General features: G+C 51.4%; 7 protein-coding genes across 7 annotated transcripts; 4 read left to right on the top strand and 3 right to left on the bottom strand.

Annotated features, from left to right (window-relative positions):
- Positions 1 to 342: 342 nt before the first annotated feature.
- Positions 343 to 2,007, bottom strand: N7510_010009 (uncharacterized protein; the record flags this gene model as incomplete). The annotated part of the gene is made up of 2 exons (XM_056981934.1): positions 343 to 456; positions 514 to 2,007. The coding sequence occupies 2 exons, from the start codon at positions 2,005 to 2,007 to the stop codon at positions 343 to 345; spliced, it is 1,608 nt and encodes a 535-aa protein (XP_056829770.1).
- Positions 2,008 to 3,258: 1,251 nt separating this feature from the next.
- On the top strand, positions 3,259 to 6,039 carry N7510_010008 (glycoside hydrolase family 78 protein; the record flags this gene model as incomplete). Its single annotated transcript, XM_056981933.1, has 1 exon — positions 3,259 to 6,039. One exon carries the CDS (start codon positions 3,259 to 3,261, stop codon positions 6,037 to 6,039), a length of 2,781 nt encoding a protein of 926 aa, XP_056829769.1.
- Positions 6,040 to 6,694: 655 nt separating this feature from the next.
- N7510_010007 (transcription factor domain-containing protein) lies at positions 6,695 to 8,671 on the top strand (the record flags this gene model as incomplete). The annotated part of the gene is made up of 4 exons (XM_056981932.1): positions 6,695 to 7,236; positions 7,289 to 7,808; positions 7,882 to 8,382; positions 8,435 to 8,671. The coding sequence occupies 4 exons, from the start codon at positions 6,695 to 6,697 to the stop codon at positions 8,669 to 8,671; spliced, it is 1,800 nt and encodes a 599-aa protein (XP_056829768.1).
- Positions 8,672 to 9,427: 756 nt separating this feature from the next.
- N7510_010006 (opsin family protein) lies at positions 9,428 to 10,159 on the top strand (the record flags this gene model as incomplete). The annotated part of the gene is made up of 1 exon (XM_056981931.1): positions 9,428 to 10,159. The coding sequence occupies one exon, from the start codon at positions 9,428 to 9,430 to the stop codon at positions 10,157 to 10,159; it is 732 nt and encodes a 243-aa protein (XP_056829767.1).
- Positions 10,160 to 10,485: 326 nt separating this feature from the next.
- On the bottom strand, positions 10,486 to 11,393 carry N7510_010005 (copper chaperone CCS1; the record flags this gene model as incomplete). The annotated part of the gene is made up of 4 exons (XM_056981930.1): positions 10,486 to 11,009; positions 11,063 to 11,197; positions 11,251 to 11,323; positions 11,376 to 11,393. The coding sequence occupies 4 exons, from the start codon at positions 11,391 to 11,393 to the stop codon at positions 10,486 to 10,488; spliced, it is 750 nt and encodes a 249-aa protein (XP_056829766.1).
- A 175-nt stretch (positions 11,394 to 11,568) lies between these two features.
- N7510_010004 (uncharacterized protein) lies at positions 11,569 to 13,058 on the top strand (the record flags this gene model as incomplete). The annotated part of the gene is made up of 2 exons (XM_056981929.1): positions 11,569 to 12,131; positions 12,194 to 13,058. 2 exons carry the CDS (start codon positions 11,569 to 11,571, stop codon positions 13,056 to 13,058), a joined length of 1,428 nt encoding a protein of 475 aa, XP_056829765.1.
- A 320-nt stretch (positions 13,059 to 13,378) lies between these two features.
- N7510_010003 (uncharacterized protein) lies at positions 13,379 to 15,303 on the bottom strand (the record flags this gene model as incomplete). The annotated part of the gene is made up of 2 exons (XM_056981928.1): positions 13,379 to 13,912; positions 14,056 to 15,303. The coding sequence occupies 2 exons, from the start codon at positions 15,301 to 15,303 to the stop codon at positions 13,379 to 13,381; spliced, it is 1,782 nt and encodes a 593-aa protein (XP_056829764.1).
- Between the last annotated feature and the right edge of the window lie 7 nt (positions 15,304 to 15,310).

Below are 15,310 nucleotides of genomic sequence, written 5' to 3'. Positions count from 1 at the left end.
GCTCGTGATGGCGAAAGGATAATAACATGACCATCAAAAAATGTTTGATACATGCCTCTTCCGAAAAGACTACCTTTTATGTGCGCGCTGTAGCCAAAAATGCAGTTCAACTAAAGAATTTCCGATTTTAAGATAGCATTTCACGAAAACGTGTGATAAATGGTCCTAATAATATGTTGAAACTGCACATGAAATAACATTGTTGAGAAAGGCCTGGCTCACCATCCTTGGGGTCAAAATGCCAATTATGCCATGCCAGGCCTTAACGAGTCTTAATGGTTAGAAGCGGCACACAATAGCAACAGAAAATTGTCAAGACAGAGTATAAATGGAACTGTGGCTTCAGAGTTGAACCACGTCTGTTTCGTCTGCGTATGGCTCAACGACTGCTGTTTTGAACTTCCTGGCGCTAACCTTCTTCGCGAATAAGAGATCCAGTTCCTCATATGTGCGTCCCTGTTGAAAACAAGATTAGTGAGTTAATCGAAACACGTGGTATTGCCTTTTCCTCACTTTGCACTCGGGAAGTCTGAAGAACACCCAAACAGTCATGACCGCGGCCGTGCTACCCCAGACAAAGGCCGTCTTTCCCTTCATATCCCATGCCGTCGGGTTCATCATGTACGGTTCCAGAACAGCGCACCATATGGCCGTTAGATTGTATGTGTTTCGCGCCAGGACAACAGTTTGAGCTCGAAGTCTGACGGCAGATGTTTCGGAGATGATGGCGTAGGCCAGAGGCCCAATCGTCAAAGAATAAGCTAACTGCCAGATTAGACACAGACTTGCCTGTGCCCACATGGCTGGTGTGTTGTTGGTGATGGCAGAAATAATTCCGATAGAGAAGAGAATCACAGTGAGCGAGGATATACCCGTCAGGAAGATTGTGCGGCGCCCAAAGAATGTCAAGAGACCCCATGAGAACACGGTGCCAACGAACTCTAGAGCGGTGCCTCCAATTCCGACCATGTAAGCATTTTCGGGTGTCATCCCGGCCTGCTCGAAGAAGTACGAGGGTCCATAAGCAAACTGCGCGCCGGCAAGCATTTGCGTCGCAAATGCACAGCAGCAAATTTCCGTTCGTCGCAAGTCAACGCCCTTGAAGCAATCCCAGTAGCTGCTACCGGACTGGATCTCCCTCTCTAACTCAATAGTGTGTGTCATCTGTGCCAGTGTGCTCCTGATTTCATCATCTGATCGGTCAGAAAGCCGGCGGAGACTTTTCTCGGCCTCTCCGAGGCGACCTTTCCTGAGGTGCCACCAGGGAGATTCTGGTGCGAAGATGTAGGCAAAAAAAAGGAACGGCGGCCAGACCCACTGAATTGCCCAGGGAATACGATAGGACCACTGCGTTGTATTATTGACAAGTCCTCTTAGAACGCCATTGGCAAGAAGCTGGCCAGTAGCCCAACAAACGTTGATGTAGACAGTCAAGTAACCACGCAAAGCCAGAGGGCAGACCTCCGAAGCATAGGCCGGTCCAATGGTTGCAAAAACGCCCCAAGGCAATCCGCACAAAACCTGGCCAACTGCCAGCACTTGGGCGTTAGGCGAGAAGAAAGTGACGAATAGGAATGCCGCAATGGCTACCATAGACACCAAAATGGTCCGTTTATATCCATATCTGTCGCAGGCCCAACCATTGATAAACCCGCCAATGATAACACCGGCGTTGGAAGAGTTGACGAGTCCAGCTTGCCAAGCTCCGGTGAGTTGATATTCTTTGATGCTGGGGAAATACTGTCCGTATCTCCGGATAAAGGAAGGATACCCAAAGAAAGAGGGCATCAGGGCTGTATCATAACCCTCCATGATGATACTTGTCGAGATAACGAGTGACCAGAGAACGGCACGTTTGTGCTGCATCATCGACTCCCAAATGCCAGCCGATCGCTCTGCAGTAAAGGCATTATGCGCATCTGTAACAGAAAGCCATTTCTCCCGGGGTGCACCTTCGAGATGCTCAGCGGACACAGTCTCGATTTGTTCTGGAGTGGTCTTGTCCATCTTAGGCGAGGACGCAGGCAATTGGGTACTTCAGTGATGACCTGTTAGTGCCAAGTACTAGCTGTGATATTGGACTGTATAATCTGGAAACTCACGAGAACCAAATCTCGCTGCGGGGGCCGATAGGAAGCTTTATAACAAGGGAATAACTGTGATACCGCGTCGATGGGTGAGGCCCGGTGTATATATCCTATTTTTCGAGTAGACCAGCCCCGCCCCCGCAAGATCCAAGCTATTGGGCCTTAAACCCGGGGTAACGGAAGCCGCTTGCAGGGGGTGGGAGTTCCGCTGGATGTCTGCTTTCACAACGAAAATATACCGTAGGTGAAAGGCCAATAGTCACAGGTGGCTAACATATGGCTGTACTCAAAGCTTTGTTTTTCAAGCCAGCTGCGCTTAAAATTAACAACCTCGGAGCGAGCTTAGCCCAACAAAGGCTCGAAACCGGTCTATGGCAAGCCACGGAATGACGCCACATTCCAGAAATCAAGCTCCAACAGGGCAGCTACGCTGAGTCTACAATACTATTAAGGATCTTCCCTACGGCAGATGTATGTAGGGGCCGGTCAGAGCCGAGAGAAGTCGATGTATGTTTCTAGGCGGTTGAATGGCAAGGGAGGGCTCTCTCCACTTGCCCTCTTGAAGTGGCTCTCTTCCTAACATCCAAATAAATTGACAGAAGCGCATATTGCGTATCAAATTGTGATGGGTTTCTTGTCAAGCGCGTCGTTCATTCATCTAGTGGTGCTAATGCAATGTAGACTTGGGTACATTGTAGATCTTCATAGCCTGTTTGAGCTTAATTTATTTCTGCTTTTGACAGGTTTGAGGCTTCAGATTCATCGATTTCGAGTTGAAGCCAGGTGTATGTGCTGTAGGAAGAAGTTATCGCAACTGTCAAAGAGGCGTCAGATGAAAAAGGGGCTCGCTCGCTTAGGCAATCCGTTAGTGGTGTCCATCCCAAAACAGGCAATCGAACCGCCGGCTTCCCCGTGGGGGCGGGAACATGCCCCGCGCAAGCTACCGACTGCCTGTTTCGTCTGGAAAGTCGGGCCATCTTGAACCGAAGGATTGCAGTCAACAATTGGGGCAATCTCCGGATAAATGAAAATTGAGCGGGGGACAATTATCCGACTGGCCTCGAAACAAAGAACAAATGTGTTTGTTTGGATTCTGGTCGCCTCGACGAAGTTCTCACAATCTTCTTTTCTCGGTCATATCCAGGAAATCGATTCTGGACAACAGTCGATCATGACGTTGTCAATTTCACCCTCCGCTCCAGTTTTCGAGCATCACCCGGACGGACTCGGTGTTCAACACGCGCAACCGCGGATTTCGTGGTTGTTCTCCAGCGACGGCGGGGGTTCAGGTGGATGGATACAACAGGCTTACGAGCTGGAGATTTCTCGCAATGGATCTATTGAGACACACCATGTTGAAAGCGACCAGTCGGTGCTTGTTCCTTGGCCCAGCAGTCCGCTTGTCTCAAGGGAGAAGGCAGAGGTGCGAGTCCGGTGCTTCGGTGCTTCTCCCAAGCAAACTACCGGCCCCGGCACTATCGGTATGCCGACAGAATGGTCCCCATGGGCAACCATCGAGGCAGCCCTGTTGGATAAAGGCGATTGGAAAGCCCAGATGATTACCGGCTCGCTGGTATCGCGACTCGACCAACCTGTCCGACCGTTACGTTTTCGCAAGGTCTTCGAACTCGCCGAGAATAGGAATCCAGTCACCAGCGCCAGACTTTATGTGACTTCCTACGGGGTTTACCATGCGTTTATTAATGGCGAGTCCGTGGGGGATCATGTCATGTCACCAGGGTGGACAAGTTACCACCATAGACTTAATTACCAGGTCTTCGATGTTACGTCGCAGCTACAGAAAGATGGTAGAAATGTGATTGAAGCGGAGGTGGGCCCTGGCTGGTTTGCGTCCCGATTGGCTTGGGGTGAAGGCCGTCGATGCATCTATGGAGACTATCTGGGTGTACTGCTACAATTGGAGATCCGCTTTGGAGACAGTGCAGAGCAACTAGTTGTTGGATCCGATCCTACTTGGACATGGAGCCACAGCCCACTTCTGAGCAGCGAGATCTACGATGGCGAAGTCTACGATATGACTCTGGAACAGGCTGGATGGCATAAATCCGACCACGACGTGTTGCCGGGGTGGACAAATGCAAACAGCTTGCCATTCCCCCAAGCTCAGTTGAGTGCGCCTGATAGCCCTCCAGTACGAGTGACCCAAATTATATCTGCACGGAAGATTTTCACGAGCCCATCAGGGAAGGTTCTCGTCGATTTCGGACAGAATCTAACTGGCAAAATTGGCGTTCGATCTTTGAAGAAAACAGCTGGGCATCGTGTCACGTTTCGTCATGCAGAGGTCCTAGAGAACGGGGAGCTAGGAACAAGACCGCTCCGCTCAGCCAAAGCCACTGATACTATAATCTGCTCCGGGGAGATACTCCACTCCTGGTCTCCGTCATATACATTTCACGGTTTCCGCTACGTGGAAATTGGAGGGTGGACGCCAGAGGATACCGAGAGTCCGTTGAAGCAGGAAGATATCACTGCTCTAGTAACTCACACTGATATGAGTCGCACGGGATGGTTCAGCTGCTCAGAGCCCCTCGTGAACCAGCTACACGAGAATGCTCTTTGGAGTATGCGCGGGAATTTCCTCTCTATTCCCACCGACTGTCCACAGCGGGATGAACGACTGGGCTGGACGGGCGATATCCAAATATTTTCTCCGTCTGCTAACTTTCTTTACAACACTTCCGGGATATTGTTCGGCTGGCTGCAAGATCTCGCCGCCGAGCAAACATTGGCAGGAGGAGTCCCTCCACTGGTGGTTCCCAATATCCTCAAGGATGAATGGCCTCCGTACGCACCTCATGCTGTTTGGGCTGACGCAGCTATCCTGGTTCCTTGGAATCTGTATTCCTCATATGGGGATCCCGGCATTCTGCGACACCAATATCCCAGCATGCAGATGTGGCTGGATCAGGGTGTCCGCCGCGATGCAAGCGGGCTATGGGATTCATCGCTATGGCAACTGGGTGATTGGCTCGATCCAGCTGCGCCTGCACATAACCCTGGAGAAAGTAATACAGACAGCGACTTTGTTGCCAATGCTTATCTAGTGCATATCACGTCGGTGATGAGCAAGGCCGCCGCCATTGTGGGCTTTCAGGATGATGCGAAGCGGTACAGTGAAGACTGGCAGCGGCTCAGAGGGACCTTCCAAAAGAGATATATCACCCCCGAGGGTCTCGTAGTGGGTGATACACAGACATCGCTCGCTCTCGCTTTGGTATTTGATCTTCTCGAGACACCGGAGCAAAGAAGAAGTGCAGGAGAGCGTCTTGCAAGACGGGTCCGACTGGCGAAGTTTCGAGTCGCGACCGGCTTCGCAGGAACCCCTGTCATTGCACATGCTCTGACACTGGCCGGCCAAACACAACTTGCATTTCGCATGCTGCTGGAACGGAAATGCCCGTCATGGCTGTACCCCGTCACGATGGGCGCAACGACAATGTGGGAGCGATGGGACAGCATGCTCCCCGATGGATCAATTAATCCTGGTCAGATGACCAGCTTTAATCATTACGCCCTGGGGTCGATTGTGAACTGGCTACATGAGTGTGTAGGAGGCATTCGGGCGCTTGAGCCTGGTTGGAAAACATTCCTTATCCGTCCGCGTCCAGGCGGCACCCTCGATTGGGCTGAAACGCGTTATGAAAGTCCCTACGGAACAATTAAATCCCACTGGAAGATCAAGACTGACGGTGGCAAGAAATCCTTTCACCTGACTGTCACTGTACCTCCAAATTCCATGGCGTGGGTGATCACCCCGGAAAAGGAAGAGTTGAAGGACACTGATGGGAAGGAGTCCGGCGTACAGTGTTTCTCTGGAGAGCATGAGTTTTCCTGCGCGTATATGGACCAGAATGACTGGCCACCCAAAAGGCTGAGAATTGGGTATGGTCCTGAAAATCTTGATGATGATGACGATGACTATGTGTGACAACCCCTTAGATCTATATGCTTGAAAATTCAAAACTAAACATTTGGGATTGGGGGAATTCTGTTATCCAATTATCTTTATGACCCAAGGAAGGAGTTAACTAGTTAATCTAATCGGACAACTCAGTAAGTTATCCATCCATTCGGGGAAATCATTCTGGAATTGGCCTTGGCGGGATTCCCGTGGGCGTCGTGGGAATTCCCATGTGAGTGGATCGTGCCCCATGGACGGGAATCGTCCAGGTCTAGTCTAAATATAGCGGAGATCAACGGTGGCGTCCGGACTTATTGTTTCCTCTCTCGGAGTATCTATTCAAACCTGCATATTATTCTTTGCGATGCTAAGAATTTGGTGGCTGCATCCTTCGCCAGTCAAAACGGCCGGACGGCCCAACTGAAGCCCGAGTGGGTCGATGTCTCCGAGCTGATGGCAGACATCTCCAGGGCTGACCCGGCATCCAAGGCGTCAGCTTCGATAATTAAATCATGACACTGGCTGGCAAACAAAGCGGATTATCAGGGCGAGAGAGTTGCGCATGGAAACCAACTAGCTCTTTCTCGATCCACACTTCCATTTCTCCCGGCCCCCAACACACTCGAACCCCGTGACAGATCAGAAGAAAGTCGGACTCCGATCTTCACCAGTTCTCACGATCATGTCACCGAGCACCGGATCAGAAGGAACATCGCCTTCAATTGAGACAAATGTACGCCAGCGCCCAGGTACCGCTTGTGATGAGTGCCGGCGCAGAAAGCTGCGTTGCGATGGCCAGCAGCCACAATGCGGCGTGTGTAGAGGGACCGGCGTTGTATGTCAAGTGACGGAGCGTGGTCTGCGCGGGCCAAAGAAAGGTCATCTCAAAGCGTTGAAAAATCGGATATCGCACCTGGAGGCTATGTTGGCGAGTCGTCTTCCGGCCCAGCAGCTACCAAAAGGCTCCCAGAGTAATAGTCGAACCATTGAGGAATTGATGCCCTTGACGACTCCGGCAGAAGCAGATAATACCACATTGATTGATGCTACAGCTTCGTCGCTGCCTAGAGTGACAGTGAGCCCTGCCTTTGAGCATGAATCTGTCTTGACGAATGGGTTCCCATCGGGTTGGGGTTCTCCTTCTCATGGGGGGTCCTTGCTGTCGACTTTTACCCTCGTCTCTAACATCCCTATCCCGCTCACGGATAACTTGCACGCTGAACTGTAAGTATCTGGGTTCTCCCAAGCTTCATGTAAGCTAATTCGTATATTCCAGGGACCAGCTTTATCTGGACCGCGTGCATCAATCAATACCAATTCTTCACCAGCGGCGGTTTCTGAAATGGTCCAAATCAAGCACCAAGACAGCCTCACAGAGATGCTTGCAATACGCCATGTGGACGCTTGCAGCGTTACTGTCGTCTCAATTTCGCGAGACTATAGAGCCACTGTATCAGAAGACCAAGCAAATGCTGGAATTTCTCAGCGTCGAAGGTAACGGGTATAGCAACGTTAGCACAGAACTCGCCCAGGCCTGGGTATTGGTTGTGATCTTCGAGTCGATGCGGGCTTATCACCGCCAAGCCTGGATGAGTGCCGGCCGTGCTTTTCGCTTGGTACAGGCAATGCGGTATCATGAGATTGACAGTCCAGCCGACAAACGTGGTCCTCTGTCCCCTCGTTGTGATGATATGATTGAAATTGAGGAGCGACGAAGGGTATTTTGGATGGCCTATTTTCTTGACCATGTCATCTCCATGCGCGACGACTGGCCTATCACCTTAAATGAGCATGTGGTAAGAACCCCAACATGGACCAATCAGAAAGAATAGTGCAGAATTTGTGGACTAATTTATGATGTCTAAAAAGATTTGTACTCGGCTTCCAGCGCCAGACGGTGAGTTTCAGATCGGACAGTACGATCTAGGACCGTTCCTATCCGAGGCCATGACGGAACCGACTCTCAAAACACGGTCGTCGTTCAATGAGTGTCTCATCTTGGCTACAATCTGTGGGCGTTGCCTACTTCAGAGTCAACAGCACCACATTTCCAAGGCATACGGAGACATGACATTAGACTGGACGGAGCAACTTCGGTCACTAGAAAGCTTGCTGACAACCCGACTCGACGCCTTGGAACGATACTATCCATCACCCACTGAAGTCTCCGATCCTCTACTGCTGTTCGCCAACATTCTAGGCCAGGTAACTGTGATTTACTTCTGCAAAGTAATGAAGGGCTCGGGGAGAGAGTCTGTAGACCCGTTTCAGTGGAGTAGTGAGCTGTATACCTATCACAGGCGCGCTTTGGAGGCTTCTGGGACAATTATTCGTCTTGCCACGACGCTGCGCGATCTACCGTTCTCCAAGGTAAGCGTGATATTTCAATAACGGTAGCCTCTGCTAATCATTCATTATTCAGATCCATCCCTTGATGCCTATTCCCTTATTTCTTTGTGCCGAATTTCTCTATGAAAATATTCATCTTGGTGAATCTTTTCAATTGCGTGTTCGAGAGCTGTTTCACATTCTGCGCGACTTGAAGAACATCAATAATCATGAACAAAGCTACCTAGATCTCCTGCCGCAATCATGTGTATCCAAAACTGCCGAACTATTCGGTTTGAATGTCGAGGATAGCATTCCCACTGATATATAAAACTTTCATGCTTGGAAAAACATAACAAATCGTTTTTCGCCGCCGTTTCTGTAAACAACATCTCTCTATCTAAGTAGATAAATCTTGTTAGCGTCTCATGTGCACTGAGTCCTAAAAGCCAAGGTCGCAATCACTCGATACGCTGATCCTCGGAGGAAAAGATCGGAGAAAAGTTTCAGGAACCAAAGTCAAGCGCCAGAAACAATTTCGCCGAGCGACCTATTTTGGAGCCGTGCGAATAAAGCCAGGTCTCCTTCGGCTCCGGAAATGATTTTTTACTGTCAATAGAATCGGGAAACTGTAAACTTCACGCCGAGCTCTATCCAACGGCCCCCGAATGTTAATTGATCTTCTTTGATTACACTTCTAAAGCCGTCGGCCAGTCGGCCTCCAGGAACCCGATGTATTCAGTCCATGGAGCCAGCTTCACCTCAGTGACTTTCTTATAAAAGAAAGGCATTCCACTACCCGGATCCATGTTTAAGCACTACATCTGTACACCAATTTGTTGATTGACTATTATCTTTTTTCGAAGAAAGCCAAGCTTGTCGATTTAAAAATGAGTCTCCTGGAGCGAGCAAACGATGCCCTTTCCGTCAATTCCGCCACAAGAGTTGATCAAGCTCTCTCCGTCCATGGATCGGATTGGCTCTGGGCTGTCACAGCGATCTATGTGGTTTCCTTTGTGAGTACCTTTGTTCCACGAGGCGTACCTTGACCCTGGGCACTAGTCTTGTCGTGCTTGTGTACTCACATATGCGTTTACAGATCGGCCTTTTGCTGCTCTCCTTCGCCGCCAAAGAAAGCGAGAGGGTCTTCCACTACCTTTTCACCGTTGCCCTCCTGGTCGGTGCCATAAGCTACTACGCCCAAGCCTCTGACCTTGGCTGGAGTGCCATCGAACAAGTCGATCATCTCAGAAACGGGGTTGTCCACCCGATGTTCTATGCCAAATATATCAACTGGATTGTGGCTTTCCCTTCTCTCGCTCTAGGTCTCGGTCTGGCCTCTGGGATTTCTTGGACCACCATCTGCTGTAATATCGCCATCGCCTGGCTGTGGGTCGTCAGCTACCTCGTGGCCGCTTACACCACCACGACCTACAAATGGGGTTTCTTCGCATTTGGCACATTCTCCTGGCTCATCCTCGCCATGAGTACTATCAACGAGAGCCGTGAAGCCGCCGCCCTACTTGAGATTGAACGCGACTATCTTGTCCTTGCCGGCTGGGTAAATCTTTTGTGGGTGCTTTACCCGGTCGCGTTTGGCCTGACCGACGGCGGCAACGTCATTGGCATCACGGGCGGTTTTATCTTCTTCGGCGTTCTCGACATACTCATAGTGCCGGTGTTGAGTTTTACAATGCTGTTCTTTGCTCGCAATTGGGATTACCGCAAGCTGAACATTGCATTCAGTGACAGCCGTCCTAGCCGGGAGAGTGAGACCGCGAAGACAGAACGTCCTGCTAGCCCTGCTGATATTGCTTAAACTCCATTTGCAATTACCAGGCTGTCACATGCAGGGATTCTTTCCTTTAGCATTACACAGCCCTCCAGGACTAGAGGATGTGGAAGGAGTCTGCGAATGTTATCAGCGGGGCGTGATCATGTTTCGGTGCAAATGCTTTGCCATCAATCCAACATACCAGATGTGTCACGTACGACATCTCAGCATACAAATCACGAATGAACAAACTAGGAATACCCACGTTTAGACTAATAATCGACTAGTACCCAAGAGGGAACGCGGACTAATCCTCGTATAAGATCATTGTATGGATTGCCACTTACAGCTCCAACATCATTAATAACATCTCAAACCATGCCCTGGCTAACCTGCTCCTGTCTCTCCTGCCAAACATTCTTCCCCGAACATGAGCAGACCATCTTATCATTATCCCACACGCCAGCACTGCGTGCAATCACACCAACAAGCGTATTCGGGTCCTCACGCTTAAACGGGCCTTCTTGGCTACTCGAAACCACCATACTGCGGCCAATCAACTCCCAGATCGCCACTGGTCGGTCCCAAAATACATTTCCTCGGCCTTTCTCATCGACATCCACGCTACCAAAAAACCCCCGTGGCTCTTTGGGTGCCGCGGCATCGGGGCCGAATACCTTCGCTTTGAGGGACTCCCAGATTCCACCAGTTGACAGAGCGCCTTGCGAAATGTCCCCGGCTTCCCGGACTGTGGCCTGGTAGCGGCCTGGAGCGAGGCCGTTGATCGTTAGGTCGACCAGGGTCATGTTCGAGGAGATTTGGACCATGCGCGCGAGGCCGCGGATCTTGTTGGAGACAGCGGAGGAATGGGTTTCCAGGATGCACACGGCGGAGCCTATCATGAAATCAGATGATCAGCCTGTTGGAAGAACGGATAGACTAGCGTACTGTTCGTAGTTCCGCTGCCGCGGAGGATCGCGTCGCGGCCGGTGCTCTGGATCGCGGATACAATGGAGCTGGGTGGTGCCGTGCCCTCGATGAAGACGAGCTGGTCTTTCAGGCTGACATCAATGTTGGTTATTCCTGCGGAAAAGGGTCAGTCAAAAAGGGGATTGATAGAAGAGAAACAAGAGTACCTTTGAGCTGGTTCAACGAGTTGGAGATGTCCTTCACGCAACCCTCACAGTTCATCGGGACCGCGAAGGTCGTCTGCGCGCGAATTGTGTCAGACTGAGCAGCAGGCAAATACGGGTATCCATACCTGGAATGGTTCAATCATGGCGACTAATAATAATGGGGAGGAGTATGGAAAGAGGAAAGAAGTCGCAATGGATTGATTGATTGTTTGATTTGAAATCGGCGGAGATCGGCCCGGCCCAGTCCAAACGTCATTTCCGCACTTCCTTAACGTTCCCGCTCCGTCTTCCATCTGAATCGCCGCGCCGGCGCACACCATGTCCACGGCCAAGTCCCGCTGGGCAGACGAAGACCCCGAAACCGAGGCCATCATCGCCCAGCAGAAACGCGAAAAGGAAGCCAAGCGACGCGCCAAAGCAGAAAAGCAGCGCCAGCTCGAAGTCAAGGCCCAGCAGACGCGAGCACAAGCACCGGAAACCAAGACACAACCCGCGAATGGCGAAGCCGGACCCCCCAAGAAGCGTCGACGCCTCTCTAATGCCGCCGAGACACCTGGATCCGATGCGGATGCCGCAGAAATCGCACAACAAAAGAAACAATCCACCGCCCTCTTGCGGTTCCCAGTGCGGGAATGGGGAACTTGTCGGCATGTGGATAATTTTGAGCGATTGAACCATATCGAAGAGGGCTCGTATGGCTGGGTGTCGCGCGCCAAGGAGATCACGACGGGCGAGGTCGTAGCGCTGAAGAAGCTCAAGCTGGAGAACTCGCCGGACGGGTTCCCCGTTACTGGGCTGCGGGAGATTCAGACGCTGCTGGAAGCAAGGCATCCGAATGTGGTCTATCTACGGGAAGTGGTAATGGGCAATAAAATGGACGAGTATGGCCTTCTTTCTCCCTTGTTCTGCGCAGGACACAGGTATACTAATCATTGATCCATAGAGTCTTCCTCGTCATGGACTTTCTCGAGCACGACCTCAAGACCCTCCTCGACGAAATGCGCGAGCCGTTCCTACCTTCGGAAATCAAAACCGTCCTCCTACAAATCGTGGGCGGACTAGAATTCCTGCACTCGCAGTGGATCATGCACCGCGACCTGAAGACTTCGAACCTACTCATGAACAACCGGGGTGAGATCAAAATCGCCGATTTTGGCATGGCCCGGTACTACGGCGATCCGCCGCCGAAGCTGACCCAACTCGTTGTCACGCTGTGGTACAGGTCGCCCGAACTGCTTCTCGGCGCGGACAAGTACGGTCCGGAGATCGATATGTGGAGCATCGGGTGCATCTTCGGCGAACTGCTCACCAAGGAGCCGCTGCTGCAAGGCAAAAATGAGGTCGATCAGGTATCCAAGATATTCGAGCTGACAGGCCCGCCGAATGCGCAGACCTGGCCTGGGTTCCGGTCTTTGCCGAATGCCAAATCACTTCGTCTGCCTTCGTCTTCATCTGCTCCATTATCCGGGAAAACGCCTCTTCTCCCACGTTCCAAATTCCCATACCTTACAAACGCAGGCCTGTCTCTACTCTCGAGCCTACTAGCCCTGAACCCAACCTCGCGCCCAACGGCACAACAGTGCCTCTCACACGCATATTTTAAGGAAGACCCGCGCCCGAAACCGCGCGAGATGTTCCCCACGTTCCCGTCAAAGGCGGGCATGGAGAAGCGGCGACGGCACCACACGCCTGAAGCGCCGAAGCGGGGGCAGGAGGCGCCGCAGCTGGATTTTGCGGGTGTGTTTGGTGGTGCGCCCGGTGGGGATACGGGGGAGGTGGGTGCTGGGTTTTCTCTCAGGTTGGGATGAGATGTGAAGACAACTGTTGATATACCAGGTAACTAACTAAAACCTTGGAGCTCAATGCCAACTATGTGCATTATTATTGGAGATTTACGAGAGATTATTAGGTAGTATGCCCATACAATACAGTTTATAGGCAATGTTCAAGAAAAGAGATCACTGCCTTTGTTCTTGTTAAAATGCTTAAGGATAGAGGTTAGGGGTACAAATAACTAGGCGGTCCTCGATGCGTTGAGTCATGAAGGGGATATATTCACACATAACGCAAAACGAATAAGGATCGGGAATGCGAAATGGGGGATGGGGTTATGGGAAGATGAATATCCTCAACGAAGCTCTTCTGACCGCACACCAAGCCCCGGAAGAAATTCATCACTGTCACTCCCATCCATCTGCCCGAACTGCAGAGTCCGTGGCAGCGGGATCCCCGGCAGTGAGCGCGGCCGATTGTTCAATCTTCGCTGATGAGGACAAGGAACGTGGCGTACGGTGCCTTCACTGCTCGAAGCTGCTTTGATGGCGGGCATGTCATCGCCTCGATCCGGGAAGTGGCTGCCCATCTTGCCGTCAACCAGGTAATATTCATCTTTGAAGGGATTGGGGAAGAGGAGGTCGTCGTCGTCATTGACGGGTGACCATAGACTATTGGATACAGAGGTTGGTGATGTGACTCCGGCAGAGGTGGTGTCGTCTGGGCGGAAGTGGCTTGAATACTCAGATTCGCTGAATAGATATCCGAATGTTTCTTGCTCAGAGGAGTGCGAGGTGCGGTTTCTGGCTGGGATTCTTTGGGCAAATGGATGCCATGGAGATGGGACTCTCTCGCCTAGTTCAGAGGGCTCGGGTCTGACGTCTGTTGACTGTTCAGGGTGTTAACTTAGCATGCTCAGTGTCTTTTGAGCCCTCGGCTCACCTCTCTCAGACTCATGTGAAGACCGAAGGAATGGCGTGCCTCGGGGTTTCTGTGGTGTGTCTCATCTGTGAGAGAATTCCTGTATGGCACATCTTCGCTCTCGGAAAGGCGCATGGCTTCGAGGACTACTGAGGAGTAGGTGTCGAGATAATGCGAGTTCTCATTGACAGCAGGAAGTTCATCGATTATTGGGGGTGACTGGAGATTTTGGGCTTGGTCGGGATGGTCTTTCATTGGAGAAATGACTGCGAGGCTGTGCTCAATCGTGAGGATATCATGATCCCGGGTCTTCCACTGCTCCAGCAACTCATGATAGACTCCTGGGAATGCGATCTTGACTTCAGCAGAACAGTTTCTGGATGCTAGCATTGTCGGTTGTGACTGTGTGCTGAAGTCTGGCTGGCTCGAATCGATAGTTTGGCGTTCACCGTCAATCACAGGTCTGTCATTTGGCTCATAGGCTCTTTCCTCTGTGCCCCGGGAGCTTTCAACACCATTGCTGAATGGATTGCCTCGGGGCTGGGTATCTTCCGCATCTGGGAGATCTCTCGCTGGCAGTGAAGCTGACTGAAAGTCATCTAGCACCTGCGCTCTCAAGTTTGGACTTCTGGAGAGATCCATGGACAGCACTGCTTCTTCCTGGCCTATGGATGAAGTAAAACGAGTAAAACCGAATCTTTCTCGGTTGACATCGACCTCTGGTACAGCATAGTCCGGTCCCTGATCCCATGCCATGGAAAGAGCATGCAAAGGGCAAGGGTCTGGAACGCTGTTTGGGCTGGTGTCACGTAAGTTTGCTTCATCGAACAGTGCACTCACGGGTTGAAGGCGGTTTGGATCTTGATAGTATTGTGGGATCACAGTGCCGGTGTCGTCAAACATCTCCGCATTAATCGCAGGTGCAGAGCCAGTGACGGCGTTCACAGGAGCGGAAACAACACTGCTGGATCTGCTATGGTCTTCCTTGATCGAAGACCAGGGCTCGCCCGTCCGATGCAGATGAGCCCCAAACACAAGATCCTCTTCCGTTGTGACTTTATGGTATTCCATCGGCAGCTGCAGCTGGCTTTCTCCATACACTGGCTGGCTTCCTTCTTTCAGTGCCTGTATTTTCTCAATGGATGACTTGGTTTGTACTTTTGGCATCCTGCTTGCGCGTCTCTCGCGACCAAAGTCTCCTGGAGTTGGTGGTGGCAGGACTGCCTGAGAATCGGCGCTGCTCCTACTCCCATCAGAGGATCGACGACGCAACCATCCAGGCTTCAGGACCGACCATCGAGAACGTCGTTTCTTCAGAGTCATCTCTTCGGCCGTGATTTTGTCCCAGTAGTCCTTCATCTGGGCC

Source organism: Penicillium lagena, assembly GCF_028827675.1.
Source record: "Penicillium lagena strain IBT 129212 chromosome Unknown utg000007l_segment0_segment0, whole genome shotgun sequence".
NCBI classification, from domain to species: Eukaryota; Fungi; Ascomycota; class Eurotiomycetes; order Eurotiales; family Aspergillaceae; genus Penicillium; species Penicillium lagena.
This window is presented reverse-complemented; position numbering and strand designations above follow the sequence as displayed.